At 49.7% G+C, this 15,456-nt stretch overlaps 2 protein-coding genes, 2 non-coding genes and 1 pseudogene across 4 annotated transcripts; 1 reads left to right on the plus strand and 4 right to left on the minus strand.

Moving 5' to 3' along the window:
- Positions 1 to 237: 237 nt before the first annotated feature.
- Positions 238 to 310, minus strand: TRNAK-CUU (transfer RNA lysine (anticodon CUU)). Its single transcript has one exon. It is a non-coding gene; the product is annotated as a tRNA-Lys (tRNA).
- Positions 311 to 1,576: 1,266 nt separating this feature from the next.
- LOC130489703 (histone H2B 1/2/3/4/6-like) lies at positions 1,577 to 1,957 on the minus strand (annotated as a pseudogene).
- Positions 1,958 to 10,689: 8,732 nt separating this feature from the next.
- On the minus strand, positions 10,690 to 10,761 carry TRNAM-CAU (transfer RNA methionine (anticodon CAU)). Its single transcript has one exon. It is a non-coding gene; the product is annotated as a tRNA-Met (tRNA).
- Positions 10,762 to 11,523: 762 nt separating this feature from the next.
- On the minus strand, positions 11,524 to 11,835 carry LOC130490261 (histone H4). The gene has a single exon (XM_056864087.1). The coding sequence runs from the start codon at positions 11,833 to 11,835 to the stop codon at positions 11,524 to 11,526; it is 312 nt and encodes a 103-aa protein (XP_056720065.1).
- A 3,004-nt stretch (positions 11,836 to 14,839) lies between these two features.
- On the plus strand, positions 14,840 to 15,232 carry LOC130489699 (histone H2A-IV). Its single transcript, XM_056863478.1, has one exon. It carries the CDS (start codon positions 14,840 to 14,842, stop codon positions 15,227 to 15,229), a length of 390 nt encoding a protein of 129 aa, XP_056719456.1. The 3' UTR covers positions 15,230 to 15,232.
- Positions 15,233 to 15,456: the final 224 nt, after the last annotated feature.

Genomic DNA, 15,456 nt, shown 5'->3' on the forward strand with positions numbered 1-15,456 from the left:
AAGCAATAAGGGGAGGGGAGCTCATTAGATAAAGGGGGTTGGCACCCTGCATGTTTTAATATCCTGGGGCGCTAGAAGGCAAAGCCGATTTAAATGAGAAATTTGCAAGGAAGGATAAAGTTCTCGGCGGCAAGGAAGCCGCTTCTCTTTGAGCCCCACACGATTAAACTAAAGGTCATTAAAAGGGATCGCATGTTGGATGAAAGTGCCACTTAATTTGTAGGTAAGAAAATATACCGCCCAACGTGGGGCTCGAACCCACGACCCTGAGATTAAGAGTCTCATGCTCTACCGACTGAGCTAGCCGGGCTGACACATATACATCTATACTGAGACCCTGTAGCCTAAAACTGCTCGCCTGGGGACATTTATTTTCTCAAATTTATTGAAGTTTTACATTAAAAACATAAACACAGGTAAACTACAGGTAGTCTAAAGCAAGTCTCGAGGATGGAGGTTTCATCGGAACATTTAATTGCTCAGTATTAACTATAAAATATTTCTTTTAACTTATTTCCTTTTTTCTCAGCCCACTGACTCCTTATTAACTCATCCTGTTTCTTACTGTTTCAACTCACGCTGAAAACCTTTCGAAGAGCTGCACTTTGGGGGGGGGGGAAATTGATGGACAATTCCGACCAGAGAGAAACCTACAGATAGACACTCAGCTAGACGAATGGGGATCGTTTCAGCCAATCAGAGGAGAGGTTTTCAAACTGGCCACCGTACAGCTAATCAGCTTGGAGTCCCGAGACATTTTTAAAAACAGCGATTTCCCCGCCACTTTTCAAGCCGTGGCGGGAAACCGAATTTGCTGTAGACTTAAATCTGAAGGTTTTATAGAAACGACAAAATCTCCAGCTTTAGTGTGCGAGGGGAGGGGCTATTTAAGGTTTCAGCATGAGAACTCCCGGGTTTACATTCGATGCATTCAATTTCCTCAATGAAGTTTTAATTGATTTAAAAAAAAACGAGGGGGGGGGGGGAAACAGGCCTTAGCTAATTCATTAAGGTCAAGGTTTATGATAGAAAACGAAAATGGGACTCTCAGTCTAAGACTTAACTATGCCACTGGAAATATAAATGCCCAGCTCTGTTGAATCAATGGATTGAGGACCTTTACCAATATTTGAACAGGCATGGCATAGAGGATTACTTGTAGGCTTACTTTAGGGAACTGGAAACCATTCATAGAAATTTAGGTCTAGACCCGCACCATTGTTACAACTTTTGCTTTATGTATATAGCTTTAGTTGTCTTAGTTTTGGTAAATTAAAAAGTTCATGATGGGAGCAAAATTGTTAGGCGACTGCCTTGCACATAGCATGTTCACATTGTAGCCTGAACCACCATGTAGAGTATGGTTTTTTTAATTGTAAGGAGCGAAAAAACCAAAGGCTTTAGACGTTTAAGGACACCGCGATCATGCGGAGATAGATCTAGAACCCAGTTTTAAGGCTTATTTGAACGGACAGCATTATTTTTGCAACAATGATAAGGCTCTTTTACTGAGAAAAGTGGGTGGCTCTTAAAAGAGCCTTTGGGTTTGTTCTTTCTGAAACTGTCTAAGAACAAGTTACTTGGAGCTGGTGTACTTGGTAACGGCCTTGGTGCCCTCGGAGACGGCGTGCTTGGCCAGCTCGCCAGGCACAGGAGGCGCACGGCGGTCTGGATCTCGCGGGAGGTGATGGTGGAGCGCTTGTTGTAGTGGGCCAGGCGGGAAGCCTCAGCGGCGATACGCTCAAAGATGTCGTTGACGAAGGAGTTCATGATGCTCATGGCTTTGGAGGAGATGCCGGTGTCCGGGTGGACCTGCTTCAGCACCTTGTACACGTAGTGGAGTAGCTCTCCTTGCGGCTCTCTTCTTGCGCTTCTTGTCCCCCTTCTTCTGGGTCTTGGTGATGGCCTTCTTGGAGCCCTTCTTAGGGTCCGGGGCGGACTTGGCTGGCTCAGGCATCCTTGCACAAAACCTCTTCCAAAGCAATGCCGGGAAAAAGAATAAAACACCGCGCCTGCCGAGCTGGTATTTATAGGCAGGCTATGGAAATGGAAGGCTCCGCAACGCCTTGCATTGATTGGCCGGCTGCGAGGAAACGTCACAGTCCAGGGCCCCCGCTCATATGCAAATCACCAGGATTCAAACTCGCAGTCCTATTGGGCCGCGTGCGCTCGCGAGGCCGTCCCGGAACGCGCCCCGCGATTGGCTAGGAGCGACCATGTGAGGAACTAGTGCCAATTAACCCTCAAGCGACCAGAGAGAGATGAATTTGTGTCTTGTACGGGCTTCTCGCTTGTCCAGACCAATTGATTTGGAAATTAAATTAGGAAATACAGGAAAGGAAATTATCAGTAATCCGAGTGAAATTTGGGGGGGAAAGCAGCAAAAAGGGGTTTTAAATCTCATGTTCTTAATATTTCCCAAGCAGAGGGCGGAGTGGTCGTGCTGATCCAGTTCTGGGCAGGATCGGCGCAGCAAAACGTCGCAGCTCTCTCCCCCGACAGCAATACCCTTTAGGATGCGTCTGCATTCTCCACCCATGGCCGGACGGGCCAACGAGGGAGTAAACCCCACCGCCCTATGCGCGCCCGCTTCTGCGGGGAATCCCTCGGAACTCCCCGGACTTGCTTCCCAAGCAGCCCTGCGTAGGATCCGACTGCGCCTTCCCGCCTTAGGAAACCCGCAGCCGGGGGATCTTGATGCGGGTGTGAGAGGGAGGGGAGCCAGTTTATGCCCGGGAGGCTTTGCCTTGCATTTGCCGCTCTCAAGAAGCACATTTTCCCATCCGAGTTCTTGAAGCTGAAAAAGTAGCCCCCATTCAGGCCATTTATTCATGGCAGGGTTTGCATTGGATTTGCCACTCTTTGGATGCACATTTCCCCGTCCGGATTCTCAAAACTGCATGGGGGGCTTATTTTTGAGTGGTGAGAATTCAGATGGGAGAGATGTGGCATTTAGAGAGCGGCAGATCCAAGGGAAAGGCTCCCATGCACAAATGGCCGGCAACGGGGCTTCCCTCGCTCTCTCTTTTTGGAACATCCGGGTGTTTTAACACCCCCCCCTTTTTTTTTCCTCTTCCGGGTCTGGATGATTTATTTTTTAAGATTCCAAATCTGGGGGAGGGAAAAATAAAGCAATCATTTGCATCCCGCCGGTCGCCTCTCGGCCCCGGGTTTTGCTGCCTTCCTCCCGCCGCCTGTCGGAGGCATCTGTTGCAATCCCTTTTGCAAAGGGTGGGCGTTGCCGCCGCCTTCCATCTTGGCTCGGTAAGTGTGCCCCGCTTGGAAAGCTGGAGGGTCGCAATTGTCCCCCTCCCCCCCCAGGCTGGGAAGCGGGGACTCGCTTGGCTTTGCCTGACGGGAGAAGACTCGAGCTCGCGGGCTGCGTGAGCAAAAAAGAGAGACCCGATTCTCATATTCCTGCAAACCAGTTCTATGCCCGTCTGTGCCTTAGTAGAAGAATAACTACACTGGTATATTGTCATATCCAAGCTGCTGGGGGTTGGGTGGCATACACAGTGCTCCTTTTCATATCGCCTTTGCAACAACAACCCTGTGAGGTAGGTGGGGAGGGCCGTGGCTCAGTGGTAGAGCATCTGCTTGGCATGCAGAAGGTCCCAAGGTTCAGTCCCTGGCATCTCCAGTTAAAGGGACTGGGCAGGTATGTGATGTGAAAGACCCCTGCCTGAGACCCTGGAGAGCCGCTGCCGACCTGAGTAGACAATACTGACTTCGATGGACCGAGGGTCTGATTCAGTAGAAGGCAGCTTCATATGTTAAGAAGAGTTGGTTTTTACATGGCGACTTCCTCTACCGCTTAAAGAAGACTCAAACCGGCTTCCAATCACTTCCCTTCCTCTCCCCACAACAGACAACCAGTGAGGTAGGTGGGGCTGAGAGAACTGTGACTAGCCCAAGGTCACTCAGCTGGCTTCGTGTGTAGGAGTGGGGAAACAAATCCAGTTCACCAAATTAGCATCTGTTGCTCACATGGAGGACATAAATCTTTTTTTTTTTTTTTAAGGCCTACAACAGCAGGGAAGTTACTCTGGGAGCAGAGTTCCCCTGAGAAATTGAGAACTTAAAAGACACCAGCTAGTTGTGACATAGCAGATAGCCTGTCAGATGAGGATCCTGAGAGACCCAGGTTCAAATCCTCTCTTCTACCATGGAAACCGCTGGACTCGAATCTTGTATTCTGTGGGTCTAATTATAAATTTCTATGCTGCCACTGGTTGGGAATACCCAGTCTTCTACTGTATAGGGCTTTATACATTTAGAAGACAGTAACTTCAGGAGTGGGCCACACTCCTACAAGTTTGAATATGACTGGTCTCAGCTACTTAAAGGACCAGCTACTTAAAGAGAGCCAGCGTGGTGTGAGAGCCAGCATGGTATAGTGGTTAAGAGCGGTGGTTTAGAGCTGACTCTGATCTGGAGATCCGGGTTTGATTCCCCACTCCTTCACACGAGCGGCGGACGCTAATCTGGTGAACTGGATTTGTTTCCCCACTCCTACACACAAAGCCAGCTGGGTGACCTTGGGCAAGTCACAGCTCTGTTAGAGCTCTCTCAGCCCCACCTAACTCACTGGATGTCTGTTATGGGGAGGGGAAGGGAAAGTGATTGTAAGCTGGTTTGAGTCTCCCTTGTGGTAGAGAAAGTCAGCATATAAAAACCAACTCTTCTTCAATTTATGATGAGAAGCAGGTTTGGTTGCTAAGGGGAAAGAGCACAGCTGGGGAACTGAAGGAATGCTGCTGCTTTATTTCCTTTGCAGGGCTCCTCTGCCATGATTCCAAGGCATGGCAGGGGGAGACGGGCTCAGCAGCAGCGTCCGCCAAAAGAACTGTGGCCGTCCATCGGCAAAAACCCTCGTTTACCAAGTGTGCAGGAGGGCGGCACCCTCAGGAGTCTATAATGGGGACCTCCCCTGTGTCTTCACGGCCAGCGTTGAAGGAGGAAAAAAACTGCAGTCACCAAGGCACGATTTGTTTTCCTTCCTGAAGAAGAAAGAGGAGGAAGAGGAAGAAACTACAGAGCGGGAGCTTTTTCGGTGGCACCTACGACGTCCGCCCAGTTGGCTGCAAAACCGTCCTGCCACTCAGAGGCTTATAAGATGCTTCCCTATTTAAAGAAGGAGGAAGATGAGGAGGATGTTGCGGAAATAACTCCATTGCCTCCACCCCATAACCTTCCACCCCCAGCCACCCCTCCGGCCCTCCCTCCTTATGCGTCCCCCATGGGTCATAGGAAGGAAGTTCCACCCCCACGCCAGGATAGAGATGCTGCATTTCTTCACGCCGTTGGCCCATTTCGCAGCTGCCCCCTCCCACTCAAGCGAGGACGCGAGTGCAACATCCCAGCGGCCGGCGTGGATGACGCTCCCCTTCCCACGCCCAAGAAGACCACCTCGGCGGGTGTGGGATTACTTCACTCTGGACCCGAGAGAGCCCTGCGTGGCCGTCTGCAGTGCGTGCCAGAAACGGGTGAGGAGGGGGAAAGACGGGGGCACCCGGCCCGGCACCACGGCCCTCCACAAGCACCTGAAAGTCCACCACGGGCTCCACTTGCCCGGAGTCGCAGTGGTCCCCGCCTTCGCCTCTTGCCGCCCCCCAAGGAGAGGACCGCACGTGGTTGCCGAACCACACGGCCTTCCAGCCTGCCCTCCAGGAGAGGAACCAGCCATATTATCCTCCTACCCACCCAACAGCCCTCCAGTTGGCCTCGGACACCGCGTGGATGTTAGCCGTGGACATGCTGCCGCTCTCCTACGTGGAAAGCGAGGGGGTTCCTCCGGCTGATGGCCACCGCCCAGCCCCGTTGGGAGGTGCCCAGCCGGTCATTCTTCGCCACCAAGGCCATGCCAGAATTGTCCGATGTCTTGTCCAGGACGGTGCGGCAAGCGGTAGCGTGCAGTGTTGGCCGCACTGTCCACTTGCGTGGACACGTGGCCTGGCAACCCGATGGTGTCCTACATGTCCGTGACGGGGTGCTGGGTCACCGAGTCGGGGGTACTCTCTCCCGGCAGCACGCCACTCTCTCCGTGAGTGCCTTCGAGGGGACCTGCTCAGAAGAAGACCTCAGCCAGAAACTGAAGGAGGTCTTGCAAGATTGGCTGTATGACCTGAAGATTGGCGGGGTGGTCTCGGACGACGGCACCCACATGGCGAAGGCAGTGAGGGGGCTGCGTCTCAAGCATGTCCCTTGCCTGGCGCGTTGCCTGAAGATGGTGGCGAAGGCCTTCTTGGCCGCCGACCCCCAGGTCGCCCGCTCTGAAAAAGTCAAGGAGGATCTGCGGCCACTACAACCGCTCAGCGGCTGCCCGGCACCATCTCCTGGAAGTGCAGGCCAACCTGGGTCTACGCCAGCCGACATGGTCGGAGGCCCCGGTGAGGGCCCGGCTCCACCTTAAGGATGCTGGAGTGCCTGGTCCGGCAGCGGCAAGCCATCGGTGCCATGTGGGAGCAAGACGAGGATGCCTTCCGCCTGACACCGGTGGACTGGAAGCTGGCGAAGAGCTTGGTGGAGATCCTCAAGCCGTTTGAGACGCTGCCTTGCTGGTGACCCGCCCGGACGCCACTCTATGCCAGGTGCTGCCTCTTCTGTGGTTCCTGGAGGAGCAGCTCCGGGCCCTGAGGACCAGATACTACCAGAGAACAAGCAACGCCGGCGCGCAGCTGACCACCCGGGCCCTGGACTGCCTGGCGGGCGACAGCCAGCTTCGAGAGACGAAGAGCAGCATGGTCTGCCGCATTGCCGCCTTCCTCGACCCCCGCTTCCGGGACATCACCACCATGAAGCTGGGCGGGGGCTGATACAGTTGATGCGACCCTCTTAAGAGAGTATATCATCGACTTGGCGACGCAGTCCTACGTGCCCCCTGGACTGGATGCGGAGTCCCCGCAAGCGGGCCGCTTTGTCTCCTCAACCACCCACCGCATCTGGCAGTCTGCCCGGCTCGGCGGCGTGGCAGTTCACCATGAAGCGGTGGCGGGCAATTGCCCAGAAGCAACCCTGCGCTGGGGCTGGCAAGCGAAGGGGGTGCCGTCACGGCCCTCCGGGAAGTGGAAGGAGTATCTCCATGACAACGTGGACCACATTGGGAAAACGCGGATCCCATGCTGTACTGGCAAGAGAAGATGGGGGTCTGGCGGCGCTCTTCAGGGTCGCCATGTTCCATTTTGGTTGACCCACCAACCTCGGTGTTCTCCGAGGACCTTGCCAAGGCGGCTGGCTCTTTTCCTGCCACGAGCTACCACAAGAACCTGTCTCCAGCCAATGTGAAGATGTTCACGTTCTACGGAGGAACCGCCATCTCCTCCCACCGGACTGGAGGCTCTCCATTGGAGACCTCTCCTCATCGCAAAGTGCCACGGGGTCCAGAGAGGAGATGGACATGGAAGAGGAGGAAGACCTTCTAACCATAGATGATGAGGGGCAGGAAGAGGAGGTGGAGTGAGACACTCAGTGGCCTGTCCTATGAACTTTTATTTCCTCCTGTGTGTGTGTGTAAAGTGTCATCAAGTTGCAGCCAACTTACGGCAACTAGGGTTTTCAAGGCAAGAGATGAACAGAGGTGGTTTGCCATTTGCCATTGCCTGCCTCTGCAGAGCAACCCTAGACTTTGAGAGACGAAGCCAGCCTGGTGTATTGGTTAAGAGCGTTGGTTTGGAGCTCTGGACTCTGATCTGGAGAACCGGGTTGGTTTCCCCACTCCTCCACATGAAGCCAGCTGGGTTTCCTTGGGCTAGTCAAAGCTCTCTTAGAGCTCTCTCAGCCCCACCTATTTCACAAGGTGTCTGTTGTGGGGAAGGGAATGTGATTGTAAGCTGGGTTGATTCTTCCTTAAGTGGTAGAGAAAGTCGGTATATAAAGACCAACTCTTCTTCTCCTATCCAAGTGCTAACCAGAGAAAACCCTGCTTAGCTTCTGAGATCTGATCAGTTTGGACTAGGCTGGGCCATCCAGGTCAGGGTGTTTCCTCCCATAGTTGGCTTGAACACATAACTCCCCCCCCCCCTTTGAAATCTGTTGTGTTCTTTTGTCCGGGGCTTCTCATCTTAATAAATCATGATCATTCAGAAAGTGATGGACTGTCTGACTCTTGCAGGCAGGGTTGACAATCCTTCCCTTCTGTAAGTGAAAGACCTTGGTGCAGAATGACAAGCTTGCAATAAGCTCAGGGTGACCCAGGGGCCATGTAGAGAGGTCCTTCTGGGACCATAGAAACCTTCCGCTGCCTGCCTGTGACTCCCCAAACAGGATGCTGGTGAAGCGTTGGGAAGGCTGAAAGATGCACTTAGTGGGTCTCGCAAGTTGTGCAGAATCATATTATTTAATCATATTTAACCACCGAGGCTATCGTATTTTGGTAACGTCATGAGACGACGAGAGTCACTGGAAAAGACAGACATGCTAGGAAAAATTGAGGGCAGCAGGAAAAGAGGAAGACCCAACAAGAGATGGATTGACTCAATAAAGGAACCCACAGCCCTCAGTTTGCAAGATCTGAGCAAGGCTGTCAAAGATAGCACATTTTGGAGGACTTTCATTCATAGGGTCGCCATGAGTCAGAAGTGACTTGACGGCACGTAACACACACACAACCACAGTTAAATTGGAACAAGCAAGATATGAAAGGAACAACCTACCATAATAACAAAAAGCAATTATTATTATTAAGAATAATAAATGTTTCTAAGAACAGAAGGATTTGTTCATGCATTCCGTATTTGGTTGAGTAAGCAGGTGTTACAGTCTCAGCCACGTTCACATGTTTCCCGTTGTTAAACTTGCCAATTTTTGACATGGGGGGAAAGAGACAGAGGTTTTCTGGAACCAGACAATGAGGAGCAACGCTGCTTTTTCATATCTGGCAGGGCTCATGCAGATAAGTCAAAAAGCTGCATCTGTAAACAGCTGGCAGAACCTTACTGCTATTCCAAGCTGGGGGGTGGGGGGCAAATGTACTAGGAAAGGGAGGAAAAAAGCATCCAATATTATAATGCCTTTCCCAAGGTCTGTGGTACAGCCTCATCTAATAGTTCTGGTTGCTGAATCTCAAAAGGGACTGGTAAGGTGGAAAAAGTACTAGAACTCAAGGGCACCCACCGAAGTTGACGGGCAATCACTTACTCAACAAGTGATTAAAATGTGGAATCCCATTGCCAAAGGATATTTTGATGGCCACAAGTACTGATGATTTTAAAAGATTAGACAGATTCATGAGGGATATCAGTGGCTACTAGCTGTAGTGACTGAAGGGACCCTCCATATTCAGAGGCAGTAAACCCCGGTGGTGCAGAGTGGTAAGCTGCAGTACTGCAGTCCAAGCTCTGCTCACGACCTGAATTCGATCCCCAAGGAAGTCAGTTTCAGGTAGCTGGCTCAAGGTTGACCCATCCTTCCGAGGTTGGTTAAAATGAGTAACCAGCTTGCTGGGGGTAAAGGGAAGATGACTGGGGAAGGCACTGGCAAACCACCCCGTAAACAAAGTCTGCCTAGTAAACGTTGGCATGTGATGTCACCCCATGGGTCAGGAATGACCCAGTGATTGCACAGGGGACCTTTGCCTTTTAAACCCAGGAGGCAACATCAGGGGAAGGCCTCGGCCTCTATGCACTGTTGCAGGGCCTGCAGAGGAACTGGTTGGCCACTGTGTGAGACAGGATGCTGGACTAGTTGGGATATGTGCCAGCCTTCCCTGACCCCCTCTGCACATGCTAAGAAAAAGTATTCTGCAAGAAGGTTTTTGCAAAGCAACTGCATTCAGATAACACTGAATGAGTGCCAATGTGCTTCCTAGAGGGCCTAGGTGTGCTTATGTAACACAGTTGGGACTGCCATTTGTAGACATATCAGAATTGTTAGGGCTCTTCATTTATAGTGTTTATCCCAACGGGGACTCAAAACCAGTTTACATATTTCCCCTCTCGTCCATTTAATCTTCACAATCACCCTGCGAGGTAGGTTAGTCTGAGTGTGTGTGACTGGGCCAAGCTCACCCAACAAACGTCCGTGGAGTGGAGATTTGCACCTTGGTCTCCCAAATTGGAGAGTGACACTCTAACCACTACACCACAATACATAATAATAGTACCCTAAAACTATTGGACTCTTAAGGTGCTACTGGACTTAAATCTAACAGCACTACACCACACAGGCTGGCTCTTCATGCTCAGTAAATCTGAAATTTGGCAAGCAGATGCTTTAGCCTCCCTGACCCTTACCAGAAAGATCCAAGTAGTAGCCATCTGTACATAATTAAATGCTGGGGGAGAAAAATAACTACACTATTGAAAATATCATTTCTTGTATAACACTCCATGAGTTTATTATTAGTAATCAGCCCAAGTGCTTCTTAGTCAGTTCTACACAAGAGCATTTATGTCCCACAAAGTCTGGTTTTCCAGGATATTTCTCCCCATTTTAAAAGTTGGTCCAAACAGAAACAACACAACTAGAGTAACAAATCTCACAGTAGATTTCAGAATCTTGAGTTTAATTCTCATATGTCTTTTTATGGTTGTTGGCTGAACAACTATTTTACTGCCAGGGATTTCATCAAAAAGGATTGCATCGTATCTAGATAATATGTCAGAGATCACCTTTTCATGCTTTTTAACCAAGGACAGAATCAAAAGCTCACTTGGGGCTCCCCACGTGAAAAAGAGAACGGGATGGAAAAACTAGCAGAGGATGGTTTCGATCCATCGACCTCTGGGTTATGGGCCCAGCACGCTTCCGCTGCGCCACTCTGCTTTCTGGGAGGACAACAGTATTGCAATGCACAGATAAAACGCCTGCTAAGTATGTACCATTCCATCTTACAACAATCACAAAAAAGTCTCAATTGCTCTTCTTTTTCTATCCCAAGAATAGTTCGCGGAACAGCATCTTTAGAGACAAAAGTGGGTGGTCCTGAAAAGGACCTTTGGATGTGAAATCCCAGAACCTGTTTGCAAGCTTTTGGGGGCATACTGCCCATGCTGTTGCTTTATTGAGCCTTAAACGTGAGAAATGCCCGGAAAAGACAATTTAATCATTTAAGATCAGGGAAAGCGGCCAAAAACGATCCTAGTAACCTTTGAAATTTATGCGAATAGCTTTTGCGTGCATACTGCTCATGCTGTTACTTTATTTATTATATAAACTTCTGAAAAATGCCCAGAAAATGTAATCATTTAGAATCAGGGAAAGCGGCTACAAAGGATAGTAACCTTAGAAAATTATGCATATAGCCTTTACATGCACGCTGCTCGTGCAGCTACTTTATTTAACATAAACACTTGAAAAATGCCCAGGAAAAGAGAATGTAATCATTTAAAATTAGGGAAAGCGGCTGCAAAGCATACCAAATACTTTGAAAACTATGTATCAAATAAGTTTTTTAGTCAATACATTAGTAGATAGTTGGCCTCCCCCCCCTCCCGCGAAAGCAGCTTATTTTAGTGAAAAGGTGGGTGGTCCTGAAAAGGACCTTTGGTTGTTGCAGACTTTGCAGGGCTGTTGTTTTTTTTCCCCTCAGCCCCCGAAGCCGTAGAGGGTGCGTCCCTGGCGCTTGAGGGCGTAGACCACGTCCATGGCGGTGACCGTCTTCCTCTTGGCGTGCTCGGTGTAGGTGACGGCGTCGCGGATCACATTCTCCAGGAAGACCTTCAGCACCCCGCGGGTCTCCTCGTAGATCAGCCCCGAGATGCGCTTCACTCCCCCGCGGCGAGCCAGGCGGCGGATGGCGGGCTTGGTGATGCCCTGGATGTTATCCCGGAGGACTTTGCGGTGCCTCTTGGCGCCTCCCTTCCCCAGGCCTTTCCCTCCTTTGCCACGTCCAGACATCCTCTCTGCTGGCAACACAAAAGACGAATGAACTGCAAACACCTAACTATCCCTTTATATAGGCAGGGTGTGGACCAGAATGAAAACCACCGCAAGGCACCGCCGCCGAAACCGCTCAACAAATTTGGCGGGCAAAATCCGGCCCATCCAATCCAAGTTCGGCATCAGTTTTTCAAACGAGCCAATCAGCATCTTCGCTTCCTGATTTGAAATAAAAAAGATTGCTGCCGCCTTTCTTAACTTCCCGCTTAGATAGGAGGTTCGTCTAGTCCAAATGGCTGTTTCCAATTTATTCCTTTTCTTATTTTTATTATATGGTGGCGAGTTGCATAAAGTCCAAACTTAAGGGGTGAAATAGTACACATGCATAACACTTAACGCTTTAAAATAGTATAGAGTTGTTGCTGCAAAATAAAGTTAAAATGCACAGTTGTTTCTCTGAGAGACTTCAGATTTGAAGGGAAATAACAGATCTGTGTGTGGGGGGATAACTTTTTATTTTTAGGTTCAGAAACTGTAGGGAACAGCACCATGACCTCTTTTACTGGTCCTATAGACAGTAAAAGGTAGTGAATCCCATGTTGTGAGGGTTGCCCACGTTTTTGTTTCATTCAAAGGAAATGCATCCCTATTTAATATTGTGTGATTGCTGTATTGTTGCTCTAATATTGTGTGATTGATGTACTCATGCACATGGTAAATTAAACTCCAGATTTGTGTGTAGGGGGTAACATGGCAAGATCTTTATCGACATGTGGAAGATTCCCCCTAACATAATAAATGTGTTAGTTTTCCAAGGTGCTCCAAGATTCTCTTGCAAATTTAAAGATACAAACTACTGACTTTTTTTTTCCAGATTCTGAATCTGAACAGCTGACTTTTTGGTTCTTCCAGTGTGTCTTTTCCTGTCTGTGAAACTTCCAGCCTAGCCGCAGTTCTTGCACGCCTTGTTTTATCAGTCAGTCAACATTTGTTATGATCAAGAGATCAATCCACATCAATTTAACAGTGTAAAATATTGTCGAAGGCTTTCATGGTCAGAGTTCATTGGTTCTTGTAGGTTATCCGGGCTGTGTAACCGTGGTCTTGGTATTTTCTTTCCTGCCGTTTCGCCAGCAGCTGTGGCCGGCATCTTCAGAGGAGTAACACTGAAGGACAGTGTCTCTCTGACACTGAAGGACAGTGGAGAGACACTGTCCTTCAGTGTTACTCCTCTGAAGATGCCGGCCACAGCTGCTGGCGAAACGGCAGGAAAGAAAATACCAAGACCACGGTTACACAGCCCGGATAACCTACAAGAACCAATTAACAGTGTAATTTACACACAAGTATAAAATTAATACACATCATTGTTTTATGGTATTTCAGTGGGTATCTCTCCCCCCCTCCAGTTCTAAAACTATGGATTTGGATTTTATTTTCATTGCAGTGAGTACAATGTCCTTGAAGACCTGAATGTACTACGGAATTTCTGAAAGCTCTCAAAAAGAGTCAAGGGAATAAAACAGCAATGAGTATTCTCTCCCAAGGTTGGAATAAAAATACTTGGCATGAATACCAGCTCCTTTAGATGTTTATTTTTTTTTATTTTATTTGGTTTGATTTATACCCCGACCTTTCCTGGCAAAGCCAGGCTCAGGGCAGCTAACAATATATAATATATGCACACATAATATAGAGTTAAAATAGACAAATAAAACCATATATAATATAAAGTTAAAATATGCAATTAAAACAATAAACCTAATCTACACTTAATAGGCTTCCAGGGAACATCAGCCGCCTCGAAACAAGAAATAACCACCACCATCACCCCGTCTCGCGTGTCACCTTAACTTACCTTCTGCGCACCCACTGCCGCTAATGTTGGTTCATTCCCTCTCCCAATGGAGAACTCTTCATCCCCCCTGCCATGGAGAAAGCTAGCGCTTATTCCAGTTTCCTAAGTGCAAAAAGCAGACTATACAAAGTATCCAGGAACAAAATCAGTAATAGGTGGATTGGCTTCAACTTGTTTACTAAAGGCTTCAATGTTTTTCATTGTAGCAGCAACGTACAGTCTGTTTAAGTTTAGCCTGAAGAGAAGACTGAGAGGGGATATGATAACCATCCTCAAGTACTTGAAGGGCTGTCATATAGGGGAGGGTGCCGAGTTGTTTTCTGTTGCCCCAGGTCAGACCAGAACCAACGGGTTGACATTACATCAAAAGAGTTTCCGTCTAGACATTCTAACAGTTAGAGGGGCTCCTCAGTGGAACAGACTTCCTCAGGAGGAGGTGGGCTCTCCTTTCCTGGATATTTTTTAAGCAGAGGTTGTATGGCCATCTGTCAGCAATGCTAATTCTATTACCTTAGGGATAGAAAAGGGCAAGAGTCCAGTAGCACCTTAAAGACTAACAAAAATATTTTCTGGTAGGGTATGAGCTTTCGTGAGTCACATACCCTACCAGAAAATTTAAGGTGCTACTGGACTCTTGCCCTTTTCTACTACTGCAGACAGACTAACACGGCTACCCACTGTGTATTACCTTAGGGAGGGCGTCTTGGCCATCCTCTGGGCATGGAGTAGAGGGTCACTGGGGGTGTGAGGGGGAGGTAGTTCTGAATTTCCTGCACTGTGCAGGGGGTTGGACTAGATGACCCTGGTGGTCCCTTCCAACCCTATGATTCTATGCGATGTGCAGGCCAATGGCCGGAACAATAAATGTAATGCAAATGTAAAGATTCTATGAGCTCGTCTCCCTCGACAGGCATTGGCTCGCCAGGCTCCTCCAATCGTCACAACGGATGACGTCAGATACCCCCGTTCCCATTGGGCCTCGTCAGGAGCCGCGCCCTCATTGGTCACAGTGGGTCCGCGTTCAAGGTTCAGCCAATGGGGAGCCGCAGATTGAATCTGGGGAGGCAATAAATGGGCCGGGAGCGGCGCGTTAAGCTCATAGTCCGGGGAGCTTTTTAGTTTTAGCGCGGGTGTTTTTAAGCGGCTCTTTGACTTGGGTAAAGGATGTCGGGACGCGGCAAGCAGGGCGGCAAGGCGCGGGCCAAGGCGAAGACGCGCTCGTCGCGGGCCGGGCTGCAGTTCCCGGTGGGCCGCGTGCACCGGCTGCTGCGCAAGGGCAACTACGCCGAGCGGGTGGGGGCCGGCGCGCCGGTCTACCTGGCGGCCGTGCTGGAGTACCTGACGGCCGAGATCCTGGAGCTGGCGGGCAACGCGGCGCGCGACAACAAGAAGACGCGCATCATCCCCCGCCACCTGCAGCTGGCCATCCGCAACGACGAGGAGCTCAACAAGCTGCTGGGCAAAGTCACCATCGCCCAGGGCGGCGTCCTGCCCAACATCCAGGCCGTCCTGCTGCCCAAGAAGACCGAGAGCCACAAGGCCAAGGCCAAGTAACTGGGCAGCTCTGCAAACGGCTGCCAGTCCCAAGAGTGCAACAAAAAGCCAACAACCAAAGGCTCTTTTAAGAGCCACCCACAACATCCCAAAAGAGCTGATAGGATCTATAGTTTTATGCTTGTTCCTGAAAATTGGTCCACTTGATCGAGAGAACACAAATCCAAAGGAACCATGGGCTGTGTTATTAAAAACTGAACTTTTTTGTAAAATAAAGGCTCAGTGGT

This window comes from Euleptes europaea, chromosome 18 (assembly GCF_029931775.1).
Source record: "Euleptes europaea isolate rEulEur1 chromosome 18, rEulEur1.hap1, whole genome shotgun sequence".
Taxonomy (NCBI): domain Eukaryota; kingdom Metazoa; phylum Chordata; class Lepidosauria; order Squamata; family Sphaerodactylidae; genus Euleptes; species Euleptes europaea.